This window comes from Lepus europaeus, chromosome 13 (genome assembly GCF_033115175.1).
Source record: "Lepus europaeus isolate LE1 chromosome 13, mLepTim1.pri, whole genome shotgun sequence".
In the NCBI taxonomy this organism is placed as follows: Eukaryota; Metazoa; Chordata; class Mammalia; order Lagomorpha; family Leporidae; genus Lepus; species Lepus europaeus.
The window spans coordinates 23,392,810-23,407,408 of record NC_084839.1 but is presented as its reverse complement, the minus strand read 5'-3'; the positions used below and the strand labels follow the sequence as shown (position 1 = coordinate 23,407,408).

General features: G+C 52.8%; 1 protein-coding gene across 3 annotated transcripts in view; it reads left to right on the top strand.

The window, feature by feature from the left end:
- OTOF (otoferlin) overlaps positions 1–14,599 on the top strand; it is an 83,194-nt gene that overhangs the window by 11,378 nt on the left and 57,217 nt on the right. For all 3 annotated transcript variants that reach the window (XM_062210154.1, XM_062210156.1, XM_062210155.1), the window contains exon 2: positions 4,716–4,774. In XM_062210154.1, coding sequence (XP_062066138.1) covers positions 4,716–4,774 — 59 coding nt within the window. The remainder of the gene's footprint in view (positions 1–4,715; positions 4,775–14,599) is intronic.

The window sequence follows — 14,599 nt, the reverse complement described above, 5'->3', positions numbered from 1 at the left end:
GGTGCCAGGACACACCCAGCATCCGCAGGAGAGGGGCAGGAGTCTGCCGAGTTCCACACAGTTCACCCAGGCAATGAGCACAAAGGAGCTCTGCGGAGCTGCCGTAACACCGGAAACAGCAGGGGCAGGTCTGAGGCACTGCCGGGATACTGACCAGAGGGCTGGGTGCTGGGAAAACCATGATAGCCCTGAAATGTGTCCTCAGCTCCCCAGGCCCTTTAGGGACCCCAGCCTCACTTCCAGCCTTCCACAGGCTACTCCCTGAACACAGGCCTCTTTCATGCCCCCCTTTTCTTTTCTTCTTTTTTTAAAAAGATTTATTTATTAATTTTGAAAGAGTTACAGAGAGGGAGAGGCAGAGAGAGAGAGAGGTCCTCCATCCATTGGTTTACTCTCCAGATTACCACAATGGCCACGGCTGGGCCAGGCAGAAGCCAGGAGCCAGGAGCTTCATCCAGGTCTCCTAGGTGGAAGCAGGGACCTAAACACTTGGGTCATCTTCTGCTGTTTTCCCAGGCCATCAGCAGGGAGCTGGATCAGAAGTGGAGCAGCTGGGACTCGAACTGGCACCCTCCTGGGATGTCGGCACTGCAGGCAGCTGCTTAACTTGCTGCACCACAGCGCCAGCCCCTCTTGTCTCCCTCTTCTGTCAGGACTTGCTCTGCTGTGTCCACTTCCTGCCAAGGGCTTGCAGACACCTGCCCACACTGTCCCCAGTCCCAGGCATCCCTCCTTTCTCCCTGCTTCCCAGTCTCTCTGCATATCCAGCATCCATCCCATCTTCCAGTGTTAATGCCCAGGCCTCCACAACGCCTGCCTTGGCAGGCTGAGCTGTGTTCTTTATTCATACTTTTTGCATGCCATGGACGCCATTCTGCCCTATAGAACAGACTTTTCCATAACCTCTGCCATAACCCTCTCTGATTGTAATAAGCTCTTAAAGTCAACATTCAGATTGAAATTATATATATATATATATTTTTTCATTTGACAGGTAGAGTCATAAAGTGTGAGAGAAAGAGACAGAGAGAAAGGTCTTCCGTCCATTGGTTCACTCCCCAAAAGGCCGCTACAGCTGGAACTGCGCCGATCCAAATCCAGGAGCCAGGTGCCTCTCCTGGTCTCCCATGCGGGTGCAGGGCCCAAGCACTTGGGCCATCCTCCACTGCACTCCCGGGCCACAGCAGAGAGCTGGACTGAGGCAGAGACAGAGAGAGGTCCTATCTACTGGTTGACTCCCCAGATGCCCACAATGGCCAGGGCTGGGCCAGAGCCAGAGCCAGGAGTTGGGAACCCAATCCAGGTCTCTCACTTGGGGGGCAGGGACCCAGGCACTTGTCTCACCACCGCCTCCACGGTGCTCATTAGCAGGAAGCTGGACTCAGACGCAGAGCTGGGACTCAAACCTAAACTCTCCAAGTGGGACGCAGGCATCTTATCCTATCTGGTGTCTCAAGAGCTCAGCTAATTGCCCACTGCCCAGACCCGTGATCTTTGTGCAACCCCTCCTCCAGGGCCAAACGGCAGTGCAGCAGCAGTGTGGGGCTCAGACCTCGAGGGGACATGGGAGAACACCAAGGGGTAGCAGCTGCCCTACCTCACAGATCTGGCTCGAGCTGGGTAAACCGACTGCAAGAGGGAGCAGTTTTGTGCAGGTGGGACATCTGGTCCACTTGCTTGTGAAGAAAGCTCTGAGCTCGCCTGCAGGTAGGGAGCCAGCTGCGGTGTGGCCATTGTTAGAAGGCAAATGACATAAAAGCCACTTCTGTGAAGCTCTGGACCCCGAGCCCCTCCGGCTGGGGTGCTTACCGGGCTGGGGGCGCCGACTCTGCTGTTTGAACTGCCAGGGCGGAGTGGCGTCCGAGCTCTCCCACAGCAGCTGCCTGAGCAGGACGGAAGCTGGTGCTGTGTCCCACCTAAGCTCCTGCTCCCTCCTTCCCCAAGCCTCTCCACGCAGGGAAGAGAATATTTTCTTCCAAACTGGACTCTCGAGCTTCCCTGTGGCAAGAATGGTGATTGGATATCAGGATTGGGTATTGGGATTTTCTATAGTTTTCACTTGACAGTCATTTAAAATGAAATTGAAATATCAGTAAGGCTGGTGTTGAGGGGCCAGCACTGTGGCATAGCAGGTAAAGCCACCACCTGCAACACTGGCATCCCATATAGACTCTGGTTCGTGTCTTGGCTGCTTCACTTCTGATCCAGCTCCCTGCTGGTGGCCTGAGAAAGCAGTTGAAGATGGCCCAGGTGCTTGGGTCCCTGCACCTGTGTGGGAGATCAAGATAAAGCTCATGGCTCCTGGCTTCACCTGGCCCAGCCCTGGCTGTTGAGGCCATATGGGGAGTGAACCAGCGGATGGAAGGTTTATCTGTCTCTCCTCTCTCTCATTTGCTCTCTCTCTCCCTCTTCCCCCTCCCCCGAATTTCAAATAAAAAAGAAAGATGGGTTTTTAATGGAGTAGGTGTTAAGTGGAAATGAACTTGAAGTAAGAGATAACCTGCAGTGGATGACAGAGGCCCCCGGTCCTGTCACTGGGTAGAAAAGGACCACGGGCTGGGCTCCGCCATGGAGTGCGTGCCTTCTAACGCTCTGCGTGGGTGCCTAAGGCCGTGCTGCCTGCTTCTCTCTGTACCATCGATTCGCTTCGGCAAGCGCTTCTGTTCGCTCCTAGTACCTCCAGGTACATGCTAGCTGGTGCTGACTGAGAACTCATCACCAGGCCTGAGTCCAAGCGGCTTTAGTCCACTTCAGAACACAGCCCTGATGTGTGCATCCTGCAAGGGCGGATTTTACAGATATTTTATCTGCTTTCTCAAGCCTGCGGGAAAGAGGCAAGCGGCCGAGGGTTGGAGCTGATTCAGAGCCCCCGTGGGGGCTGACCCTGCGTGAGGGGCCCTCCCTCCCTCCCTCTCTCCCCCAGCTGGCTTGCTCCACTTTCCACGCTAGGAGATGCCTGGGTGCAGCCGTACCCCAGGCTCATTAAAATCTTCCAGGGTGAAAACACCTTTGGTTATTCAGAGCGGCAGATCCCTGGGGGGGGGGGGGGGAGCCCCCAGTGCACGCTCTCCCCTGACTCCCAACCTCTATGGTGGGAGTCACCCATGGGAAAAATCTCCCAAGCTCCAAGCTCGGGCAGCCCTGGGCCTTATGGTTGAGGTTTTTCTTTCTGACTTTTGGCGTTTGCTTTGTCCCTGGCCAGTGCTAAAGATTCTTTGCTTCTCATCGTGTCTATGTTCTGTGTAGGGAGCGTCCGCTGGTTGTCACCACCTCATCTTCTGCATGCAGCACCCCTGTCCACTCCCTCCCCAGAACATGCACACCCTCTTCCTCAGACCACTCTCGTGCCTCTGGTCCAGTGGACCCCACATCACAGCCCCCTTCCTCCAGCTCACCCCCAGCCCCTCCGCATTGTGGCACCAGTCCAGCCAGCTCCTCAGGCTTTTTGTGAGGAGGGGGCACAGTATGCTTCTCCAGTGCAGGCCCCAGCCCTGCCCACCAGGGACGACCCACCCTGACCCCTGAATGGCACTGGGTTCGGACTGGAGACAGACCCTCGGGGGACAGATCTCTGGCTTAGGCCGGTGCAGGTTTAAAAGGATTTGCCTTGATACAAAAGTAAAGCCCGGTCAGTGAGAAGAATTTAACTCCCCTGTGGACAGCAAAAAGCAAAGCCTGCTGCTCCCAGGACCTTCTTCCTCCCCCTCTCCAGGAACGCAAGCACCTTTGGTGGTTTGAGACCTTTGCCTGTTCGCAGACACAGGCACACGGGTATCATCAGGAGGGTGGAGTTTTTTATTAACAGGCTCCTCTTACCGGGGTTCCTTTTAAGGGGTGAAATTGACAGAGGAGAATAAATGGTCCTCAACGATGATTTGTTTAAACTTTCCTGTCTCTGGGTTTCTCTAAGAAATGACAACTGCGTCTCATGCACTCCCCCACCCCCACCCCTCAAACTATTTGTTCTCACCTCTGGGCAGGCACCGTGTCTCCATCTTGTGCAAAACCTGTCTGTTACGACACCTGTCGCAGCTCCCTGGCTGCCCTGCTAGGCCACTGGCCCCTGAGGGTGGGATCCTGTACTTCTGTCCATCCATCCATCCTTGGTCCTGGACAGTACCTCCGAGCCTGCAGCCAGAGCAGCCTGGAGTTGCCACACACAGCCCCACCCACCTCAACCTGTCCCCAGTTCTCTCTCAATTTGGTTCTTGTGGCCACATGGGCTCCTTGTGCACTGGACGGGCCAGAAAAACGAGAGCAGCATTAGCACCATGTACCCAATGTGCCCCCAGGCTGGTGTTCGGAGGGGCTGGTGACAGGTACACCAGATGACCAGGCTTCTGCTGAGGGCGGCGGGGCGCAAGTCCACCTGCAGAGTTGGGGGCTGCAGATGGAGGGTGCTGGGGAAGCAATGAGGTGGAGAAGAGAGCCCCAGGGTCCACTTCCACGTGGGCTCTGACCAGCCTGAGCGCGCCTGGGTGTTAGTAGTCCTGCCTGTGAAATGGAGCCCATGGCGTGACCTGCCTGAGGGGTCAGGGACAAGGTTACAGGGCCCACCTCACCCGAGAGAGGACCCTGTGTGCTGTGAGGGCCCACGGCTCTTAACCAGTGTCCGTGAGTCAAACACCCTCATGCCAGCTCCTGCGTCCAGAGATTTGACCCCGATCCCTTGTCGAGACAGGTCTGACTCTAGAACGTTCTCTTTCTCCCTGCAGGCCAGTCCTTCTACTCCCGGGTGCTGGAGAACTGTGAGGACGTCGCTGACTTCGACGAGGTAGGACCCCCAGGCCTTGGCTCCTGCAGCCTCGTACCTGCTGGGGATCCAGCAGCCTCCCTGTCCCTGGGGCCACGTGCACTGACCCCAGACCCTGGCCCACTCTGCTCAGAGCTCCTCATCTCTTAGATGCTTCCTGGAGGAGGAAGCTGTGGAGGTGTGGAAGGGTCTCCCTCCCCCTCCACCCAGACCCTCCCCAGGAGCCTCTGCACAAGGGAGGCCTGGGCAGGGCCAATGACAGAGAAGGGCAGGCCAGGCTGCACCTGAGCTGGCAGGGCTGCAGCAGGGGGTTCCTCTCCCTGCAGAGCCAGGCTGATCCCCCCTGGGCTTCCCAGCCCCACTGTGCCAGAGCCTCTGGGTCCTCGCCCCCCTGCCACCAGAGGCTTCCCACGGCGGACACACAGTGTCCTCCCGGGGGAGGCTTTGTCCTTTCGAACCCCAGGCTCAGAGGGCTGAGCTGATCAGTCATTGGCCTCGGTTTGTGGTGCACGGCCTCAGGGGTCCCCCCAAGGCCCCCCTCCCATTTCCCTCCTTACTTCCCCCCATAAGCAACCAAGCAAGCGTGTTTCATGCGTACCTTGTGGCTCCCTATATATTCTTGCAAAACGTGTCCTGTTGTCTTATGAGCGTGTAAAGGTTTTTTTCCCTAAATGGTGGTATGCTACAGATTTTATTTAGCTTCCCACCTCTTTTTCACGCTTTTTCCCTAAAGATTTATTTATTTATTTATTTATTTACTTGCTTACTTACTTACTTGCTTACTTACTTATTTGAAAGGCAGAGTTAGAGATCTTCCATCCGCTGGTTTACTGTCCAAGTGGCCACAATGCTGGGGCTGGGCCGAGCTGAAGCCAGAAGTCAGGAATTCCGTCTGGGAGAGCATGTGGGTGGCAGGGGCCCAAGCACTTTGGCCATGTGCCGCTGCTTTCCCAGGCACATTAGCAGGGAGCTGATCAGAAGTGTTGCAACTGGGACTTGAACCAGCACCTATATGGGATGCTGGCATTGCCTATAGGCAACTTAACCCACTACACTACAACAGCAGACCCTGTGCATTGGTTTTAAGTCCTACTTGTGTTGTAACTGTGCTCCGGGGGACCTCTGATACATAGTAAGGTGACAACCATTCTCATTTGCCTGGGACACAGACTCTCAGTGCTAAGACCGGGAAAGTCCTGGGCAAACCAGGACAGTTCCCTTATGCTTCTCACTCACCCACACTACCAGCGAGAGGCCCCAGCTCGCCCCCTGCACACAGGCAGTGGGTGTTACTGTGCCCTCGGTGCCTGGGGGAGCATTTCTCCAGGATGCACACCAGGATCTTGTGCTGCTGGCACATGGGGTGGCGTCCCCTTCACCCAACCCAGCACTGCCCCAGCCTACACTGCACCAGCAGGGCGTAAGCACTTCTGTGCCCGCATCCACAATGGTGGATGTTTCCCGGCTTCCTGAATCATGCCAGTTCAAGAGTGATGGCTCGTGCTTGCTTTAATTTATGCTTCTCTGGCTACTAATGTTCTTGGACATCTCTGGATATGCCTTCAGGCTTTTAGTCTCCTCTTGAAAATTGTCCATCTGTGTTCTCTGCCCATTTTTCCTACTGGAATGGCTTTTTCTTGCTGCTTTGCAAATGTTCTTTGTATAATCTAGATCATCAACCCCTGTTGGCTTTAGATATTGCTTTAGATTGGCTTTAGACCTTCTCCGGTCTGTATCCATCTATTAACTGAGCCTGTGGGGACTCCATTGACCCTAATTCTTGTGCACTTTCGAGTTTTGTTTAAGAACATCCCCTCTCCCAATTACACATATATGCTCCTACATTTTCTGATTTTTAGTTATATCTCGAATGTTATTTGTGGTGTTAAATAAGGGTTTAGTTTAATTTTTCTCCCTATATAAGGAGCTCCTTTTCCAAACATTACTTAATAAGCAACCAGCTTCTCTCCGCCTGCCGTCCAGTCAGTTCTGTGCTGGGCCCTCTATTCGATCCCACTAGTCCATGTGTCTGCTCTGGAACCTCCCTCCAATTAATTAAATTAATGCGGCTTTTTGTGTGGCATCATGTGTGGTGAGGAAATCCCCTCCTCTTGCTCTTCTTTCTTTCTGTATTTGAAAGGGAGGAAGATGGAGAGAGACAGAGACGAAGAGCTTCCAACTGCTGGTGCACTGCCCAAATGCCTGCAACAGCTGGGGCTGGCCCGGGGACTTCAGGAGGCCAGGACTCAGTCTGAGTCTCCCATGTGGGTGGCAGAGACTCCGGTACCTGAGCCATCACCTGCTACGTCCCAGGTGTGCACTAGCAGGAAGCTGGAGTCAGAACTGGATGAACCCGGCCACTCTGAATGGGATGTGCTCATCCCCAGCAGCAGCCTAACAGTCGGACAGACTATGCATTCCCTTACTCCTCTTTTTTTAAAGCCCTAGATCTATGGGGTCCACGTTGTGGCACAGCAGGTGAAGTCGCCACCTGTGATGCCAGCGTCCCATCTCAGAGGGCCTGTTCAAGTCCCAGCTGCTCCAATTCAGATCCAGCTCCCTGCTAATGCACCTGGGAAAGCAGCAGGAGATGGCCCTAGTACTTACGCCCCTGCTACCCACCTGGGAGACCAGGGTAGAGTTCCTGGCTCCTGGCTTTGGCCTGGCCCAGTCCTGGATGTGGTGGCCATTTGGGGAGTGACCCACTGGGTGGAAGATCTCTTTCTCTCTGTCTCTGTCACTCTGCCTTTCAAATAAGATCTTTAAAAACATAATAAATAAGGTTGTAGATCTATATGTAGACCTTTATTCTTCCAGATAAATTTCAAAGCAAGTTTTGAAAGTTCTTCCAAAAACCAACGGGGATTTTGCTTGAGATTGCCCTGGATTTGGGGGGATGTCAGGGTTTTTTATACTATTAAATCACTCTCCCAAATTATCTGCCATGTATCACTCAGGCTTTAAGTTCTCTGCAGAGAGGTCTTGTGTGTCCTTGATAATTTCCCAGGTACCAGTGTTTGGAAATTGTTGTGAAGGATGCCCCGCTTTCACTACATCCTTCAGTTGACAATCGCTGCCATGGAAAAACGCTGTCATTTCTGGTTTATCCACAACTTTGTCGAACTCCCTTGTTGGTTCTGTTTATCTGCTGAGTCTGGTTTTCTCATGTGTGAGCATATTATCTCTGAAAACAAGTGCTTTCTCTCTTCCTCTCCAACCCCTACTTCCCCTTACTTCCTTCTCTTCCATACAGCATTGGCCATGACCTCCAGGTCTTTGCTAAATGATAGTGATGGTGGGCAGCCCAGTGTTAAAGGAAATAGATGATCTAGGGTTTTTTCATCAACTACATTTGTGGTGGTCGGATGTTACCATCTAAATTTGTCAGAGTTGTTTTTGTTTTTTTTGTTTTTTTTGTTTTTTTTTTTTTGACAGGCAGAGTGGACAGTGAGAGAGAGAGACAGAGAGGAAGATCTTCCTTTTTGCCGTTGGTTCACCCTCCAATGGCTGCTGCGGCTGGCGCACCGCGCTGATCCGAAGCCAGGAGCCAGGTGCTTCTCCTGGTCTCCCATGCAGGTACAGGGCCCAAGCACTTGGGCCATCCTCCACTGCCTTCCTGGGCCATAGCAGAGAGCTGGCCTGGAAGAGGGGCAACCGGGATAGAATCCAGCGCCCCAACCGGGACTAGAACCCGGTGTGCTGGCGCCGCAAGGCGGAGGATTAGCCTGTTAAGCCACGGCGCCGGCCGCAGAGTTTTTATTATAAAAGACTATTGAGGCCGGCGCTGCGGCTCACTAGGCTAATCCTCCGCCTTGCAGCGCCGGCACACCGGGTTCTAGTCCCAGTCGGGGCACCGATCCTGTCCCGGTTGCCCCTCTTCCAGGCCAGCTCTCTGCTGTGGCCAGGGAATGCAGTGGAGGATGGCCCAAGTCCTTGGGCCCTGCACCCCATGGGAGACCAGGAGAAGTACCTGGCTCCTGCCATTGGATCAGCGCGGTGCGCCGGCCGCAGCGCGCTACCGCGGCGGCCATTGGAGGGTGAACCAACGGCAAAAGGAAGACCTTTCTCTCTGTCTCTCTCTCTCACTGTCCACTCTGCCTGTCAAAAAAAAAAAAAAAAAAAAAAAAGACTATTGAACCTTATTGAAAGCTTTTTCTGTATTGTTGAGACCATAATAATTTTGCTCCTTCAGTATATTTTGTAATTATTCACTTTAACATGAGATTCAATTGGCAAATCTTTTTATTTAGAAGTTTTGCAACTATGCACATAAAATTTCCTAGCTTAAGCATTTCTGGAACAGCACATATAGAAAGGATGGGGATTGTTCTTCCTTGACATTTTGCAAATGTAGAAACGCCAAAGTCCAGACTTTTGGGCTAAGGAATCTCCTTGACCCCCTTTTCAATCTCTGTCTTCTTGTAGCAACTTTGGAATCTATGTTCTCCAGACAGTTTTACATTTCAGCTAGGCTTCCAAGTTCATTAGCATATGTTTCATCCTAACACTTGGAAATTGCTTTTATATCTTTATTGTGCCTATAGCTATTTCCCCTTTTTATTTTTTATTTCATTTTTTAATATCTCCTCTTTGTTCTTAGTCAGTCTTGCTAAATAAGTGTTTAGTTTATCGATCTTTGGAAGGAACCAATTTTTTGCTTCATTAATCTCCTCTGGTGGTGGTGGTAGTGGCTCCACTTCATTTAGTTCTGGCTTTTTCTTGATTATTTCGCCTCTGTTTCTTTTCTTTTGCTCTATGCTTGAGTTGAGTACTAAGTCTGCTATTTGTAGTGTTTTTTGTTTCTTAATAAATGTCTTTAAAGTGAAATAACTTTTTCTTTTTTTAAGATTTATTTATTTGAAAGCAAAGTTACAGGAAGAGAGAGAGAGAGAGAGAGAGATCTATTTGCTGGTTCACTCCCCAAATGGCAGAAACAGCTAGGGCTGGGCCAGGTGAAAGCCAGGAGCCTGGAACTCCATTCGGGTCTCCCACATGGGTGCAGAGTCCCAGACACTTGGGCCATCTTCCACTGCTTTCCCAGGCCATTAGCAGAGAGCTGGGTCAGAAGCAGGACAGCTGAGACTCAAATCCTTATTCATATGGGATTCCAGAGTTTCAGGCGGTAGCATAACTGGCTGTTGCTAGACCCCAAAGCTATAAATTTTGTTCTGCAAGCAGCTTTAACTGTGTCTACAAAATTTTATATATCTGTAGATAGTATTTTCATTATTATCCTATTTTAAGCCTTTCTTATATTCCTCGAGGACTTTAAACCCAAGATTTATATAGTTCTACGTGAGTCCAAGTAGGTCTGACTTTGTAAGCTCTCCTTGTTTTATCCATCTCCATTGCATTAGGATCAAAGAACCATCTGTATGATGCTGAGCCTTTTGAATTTATGAAGGTTTCTCTTACGGCCTAACCCTAACTTATGGTCATAAATGTTTCCTCGGCTTCGAAGCAATGAGTTCAGGGTTGAGTTCTATTTATAGCCCACTGAAAGCACAGGCTTATTCTACAGCAGCTGAAGCTCATTAATTAGATTATAAATTTTTCTGCTTGTTTTTCTCTGATCCGTCAGTTTCAGAAAGAGTTATGGTAGAATCTACAACTACAGTGGCTGCTCTATGTATTTCTCCTGCTATTCTGTTAGCTCTGGCTTGATGTCTTTTTAAGATTGTATTATTTATTGCCTATATGTTCATAGCAGCTGTATCTTCTGTCTCTTTGTCTTTTTGTTGGTGTATAACATCCTGCCTTATCCTTTATGATATGTTTGCATATCATAATTGTTTATTTTGGTTCACTTGCCTGGTATATCTTTTTCAATGTTTGCTTTTTTGCCTGTTTGTTTTTTCAGTATTCCTGTATTTTTTAATTTAAGTGTTATCTTCTCAGGGCATGTATTATTAGATCTTGCTTTTTACCCAGTGAGAGAGCCTCTGTCTTTTAATTAATGGGTTGTATCCATTTCCATTTATTGTAACTGTTATCACCACTAGGCTTATGTCTGCCACCATCTTGTTTGAGATTTTCCATTGACTATATGCTTTGTTTCTCCGTTTCTCCTTTCCAGCTTTCCACTGAGTAGGTCAGGTTTCCTTTTGTTCCTTAAAGTTACACATTTTATTTGTGTTTCCAGACTAGTTACCTTACTAAATTATGTATCCCTATCGATAGCTTGCACAAACCAGGAGTCAGAGTTCTCCCCAACATGGAGAGTGCGTTGAGCGGTCTCGCTCTCTGATGTCCCTGCCGCAGCCCTCTGCCCCCATCGCGTGCTGATATTGCCTGCATCACAATTTTAATTCTAGGTCCCTGGGGATGTGCAGCCTTTCTTCCAAGACAACAGCAGCCTTGCCCAGGTTCTCGGTCACCTTTACTCTGTGTTTCTACTGACACATCTCAGGGACCCCTCTCTTCTCATTTGCGTACTTCCTCCAAAAATGTTTCTACTCAGGGTCTCTATGTAGCACACCCTCGAAAACTTTGTAAATCTGCGAATACTTTTCTTATTTCTTCAAGTTGGAATTAGAGTTTCCCTGGACATAAAACGCTTTCCTCAAAGCTATTTTCTTCACAACCGCAGATGCCCTCCCCTGGGTGGCTCTGGTGAGGTCTGAGGTGAGCTCATTACTGGGACTTTGCAGGTGGGCGCCTCTCTGGGAACAAAGATGTGCAATTCTTTCATCTTTGATAATGCTCAGTTTCATTAGAGTGTGTTTCGCAGTGGGTTCCCCTTAACTATTTTTGTCTTCTGCTATTTTGTGAGCCCTTTAATTCTTCATTTATTCCAGACAATTCTGTCTTCCATCTTTTTTTCAAATTTCCCTTCCCACCAGTTTTTATTTTAGTTGTAGGCTCTCTCCCCGGCAGTTTCTGCTCCCGCAGACTGTAGGGCTCTGCTGTCTGCCTCCAGCTGCCCTTGGCTGAGCTTCGGGGCTGTTTCTGTCTGTCCTCTCCTGTCGCCTTCTGAGGGAGCTCTCCAGGCTGAGCCTTCCACCTACTGATGTGTTCGCGTTCGTAATGATTTGGTAGCCTAGGCTCATATTGTCGACACATGTCTTCTGGTCCGTGGGTGCCACCGACCTGTCGCAGCTGGTGGCAACAGCCAGCATGTGCCCTCTCTCTCCAGACGCCTTCCTCCAGTGTCTCCAACTTTGCTCCGTTTCCCCCATACCAGCCAGTGTCCGGTCTGCACCAAAGGCTGGTCACACGAGTCCCTAGGGGCTGAGCGGGGCCGTCACGAGCAGCAGGGTGGGAGCCCCAGGCACGCTCCGCCCCAGTCGGGGGTCCCCTCTGTGTAGCTTCAGGAGTCCTGGCTGACGGGATGGTCTAGGTTTATAAAAAACTAGCTGGGGGGGGGGGGTGCAGGGGTTCTACACACAAGATGTGAGCTGCCGATTCGTTCATACCCATTTTTATCAAATCTCACACCAGCAAAGCTGGTGTCACGACCTCATGACACAGGGAATAGAACTTCCACGGCTTTCCTCCAAGCGTCCTCTCCCCGTGCCGTCACCCTCTGGCCCCCGTGGGGCCAGCACGGCTCACACCTCATCGGCCCCTCAGCTCTCCATCACCTGGTCCTTCCTTCCCGGAGCCCACGTCTCCCACTTGCTGCTGTGGTCCCTCCCGGGCTGACTCTGGAGTGAGCCACAGCAGTCCTGAGTCCCCAACCTGGCAAAAACTGGAAGCACTGTGTGGTCCCCAAAAGAGCCCCTCCCGCCCTGGGCTTTACCTCTCACCTCTGGCGCGGTCTGGCCCCCCAAAGACTGAGTGCTGGCAGCCAACTGAGCAGCCTCCAGCCAAAGGGGCCACTCTCTCCGTGCCCACGGGGCCCAAGCCACACAGCGTGGCTGTATCCACAGCCCCTGAGCTGGAAGCCCAGGGAAGCAAGACTCCACCTTCTCACCTGGGATCTGGGGCAGCCCCACCAGCGACACAGGGCTGTGCCCTCACCCCCACGTACATCCCCCCTGCTCCCTGGGACAGCTGAACTCCTCGTGGAAGGTGAGCCCCAGAGCTAAAGTCAGGTCTACTCTTGCCTCACCCCTCCCCTGCCCAGCCCCTGCCCGGCCCCAGCCCAGCCCCAGCCATGTTGGCACTGGCCTCAGTTTTCTTGGTGACCACATCTGTGCAGTGGGGCTCAGGATGGGTAAGATGGTGATGGGTCAGTGGTGTCTGGGTGACAATGAACTGGGTGAGGGGCTGTTGGGATTGTGGAGCCTCTGCTATGTATCAGGCCAGCCAGCGGGGAGGCCTCCAGCTCACCCCATTACACAGCCTGCCTGTCCCCCCCTCGCCCCTCCCCGTCTCCTCAGCCAGGGCCCCAGAGAGAGGAGGGGCTGGCCCAGTTCCTCAGGCCTGCCTGCCTGCGCCTCTGTCCCCTAATTAGCCAAGCATAGCATCTGACCACCGCCTTGTAAGACTCCCAGGGGACATGTCTGCCCATGACTCTGGCCGGGGAGCAACCTGACTCCCTTTCCTTTCCAAGCCCCGCACCCTGGGACACCTGAGCCCAGATGCACATGACGTTCAAGGTTAATCACCGCAGCCACCTTCTTCCTAGCACAGCCCAGGGTGGGTCGAGTGGAAAGTCCATCCCTGCTGCCCCAGAATATGGACCACATGCTGTGCATCCAAGGGGTGCTGGCTTGGGCCAGGGACACCCCCAAAGGGAGGAGTCTGGGCTCTCCGTGCAGGAACTTAGGGCTCGGGCTGCCTCTCAGGCAATGTGCAGAGACCCGGAAGGACAGACGCCAGGGGGCTGTGAGCAGAAACACAGGGCCATGACCCGAGGCAGCTACGAGATATGGGGAGGGGCTGCTCACCCAGGGACAGGGAACTTTCTGGCTGTCACAACAGGGAACCCCCTTGCATGTAGCTGCCCTCAGCAGATGGTAACAGCGGCTGGTGCCTGCACAGCTCCTCTTCCGTCCAGCCTCTGCAGTAACCCCACCCCCTCCCCCGGATGGCCACGTCTAGGATGCAGCTGGGCCTGACTGCCACGGCCCCTGCCTCCATCTCTCCCTCGGGGAAGTGGCCCGCAGCCTGGCTACCACTGGGCAGCCGTGCCCAACCCACAAAGCAAGGAGGGGCCGGGGACCTGGCCTCAAGGAGATCCTGGAGCTGCCCCCAGGCTGACAGCAGGTGCGCCATCCCCTCCCTTGCTGCCGCCTCCAAGAACCAGCTTGTCCTGGGACAGAATCCCATGCACGTGCCTGACAGCCCCTTGGCTCCAGGAGTCTTCTGGATCCCACTACTCCGCCCAGGGCCCACAGAGAAACACACAGCACATGGCCAGGGAGTCGGAAACCTGGGCTCCAGTCCTTGCTGAGGTCAACTCTCCGAGCCTCAGCTTCCCCCTCTGTAAAATGGACACCTGCTCCTTGCTTCTCCTACTTCACGACTATGGAACCGAAGCGAGAGACAGGAATGAGAATATCTCCCCACTGTACTCTGTGAGCAAGGGAGGGCCCCCCCTGCTCAGACAAGGGTGCAGGGGCTCGGCAACCTGAGTGGGCGCAGTGGCCTGGAAGAAAGACAACGCTCCTACAACAATGAGTGGAAACAGCCCACCTGGTGTCGCCTTTCCCAGAGGCTGGAACCTGAGCTACTCTATTTAACCTACATCTTGGGAGGGGGGAGAGAGGGCAAGAGAGGCCCCGCCTTGGCGCTCTGGGGAGCAGGGATGGCTTTGCTGAGTCCCCCTCAAGCCAGTCTGGCTGGGCTCGAACACGGGCCCCGTGTGGACCAGATCACACATGATGAAGACAGAACACACAGGAGAGAGAATGAGGACCACAGGCTCTCGGGAAGTTGCATGAGGGCTGTGAGCTTCAC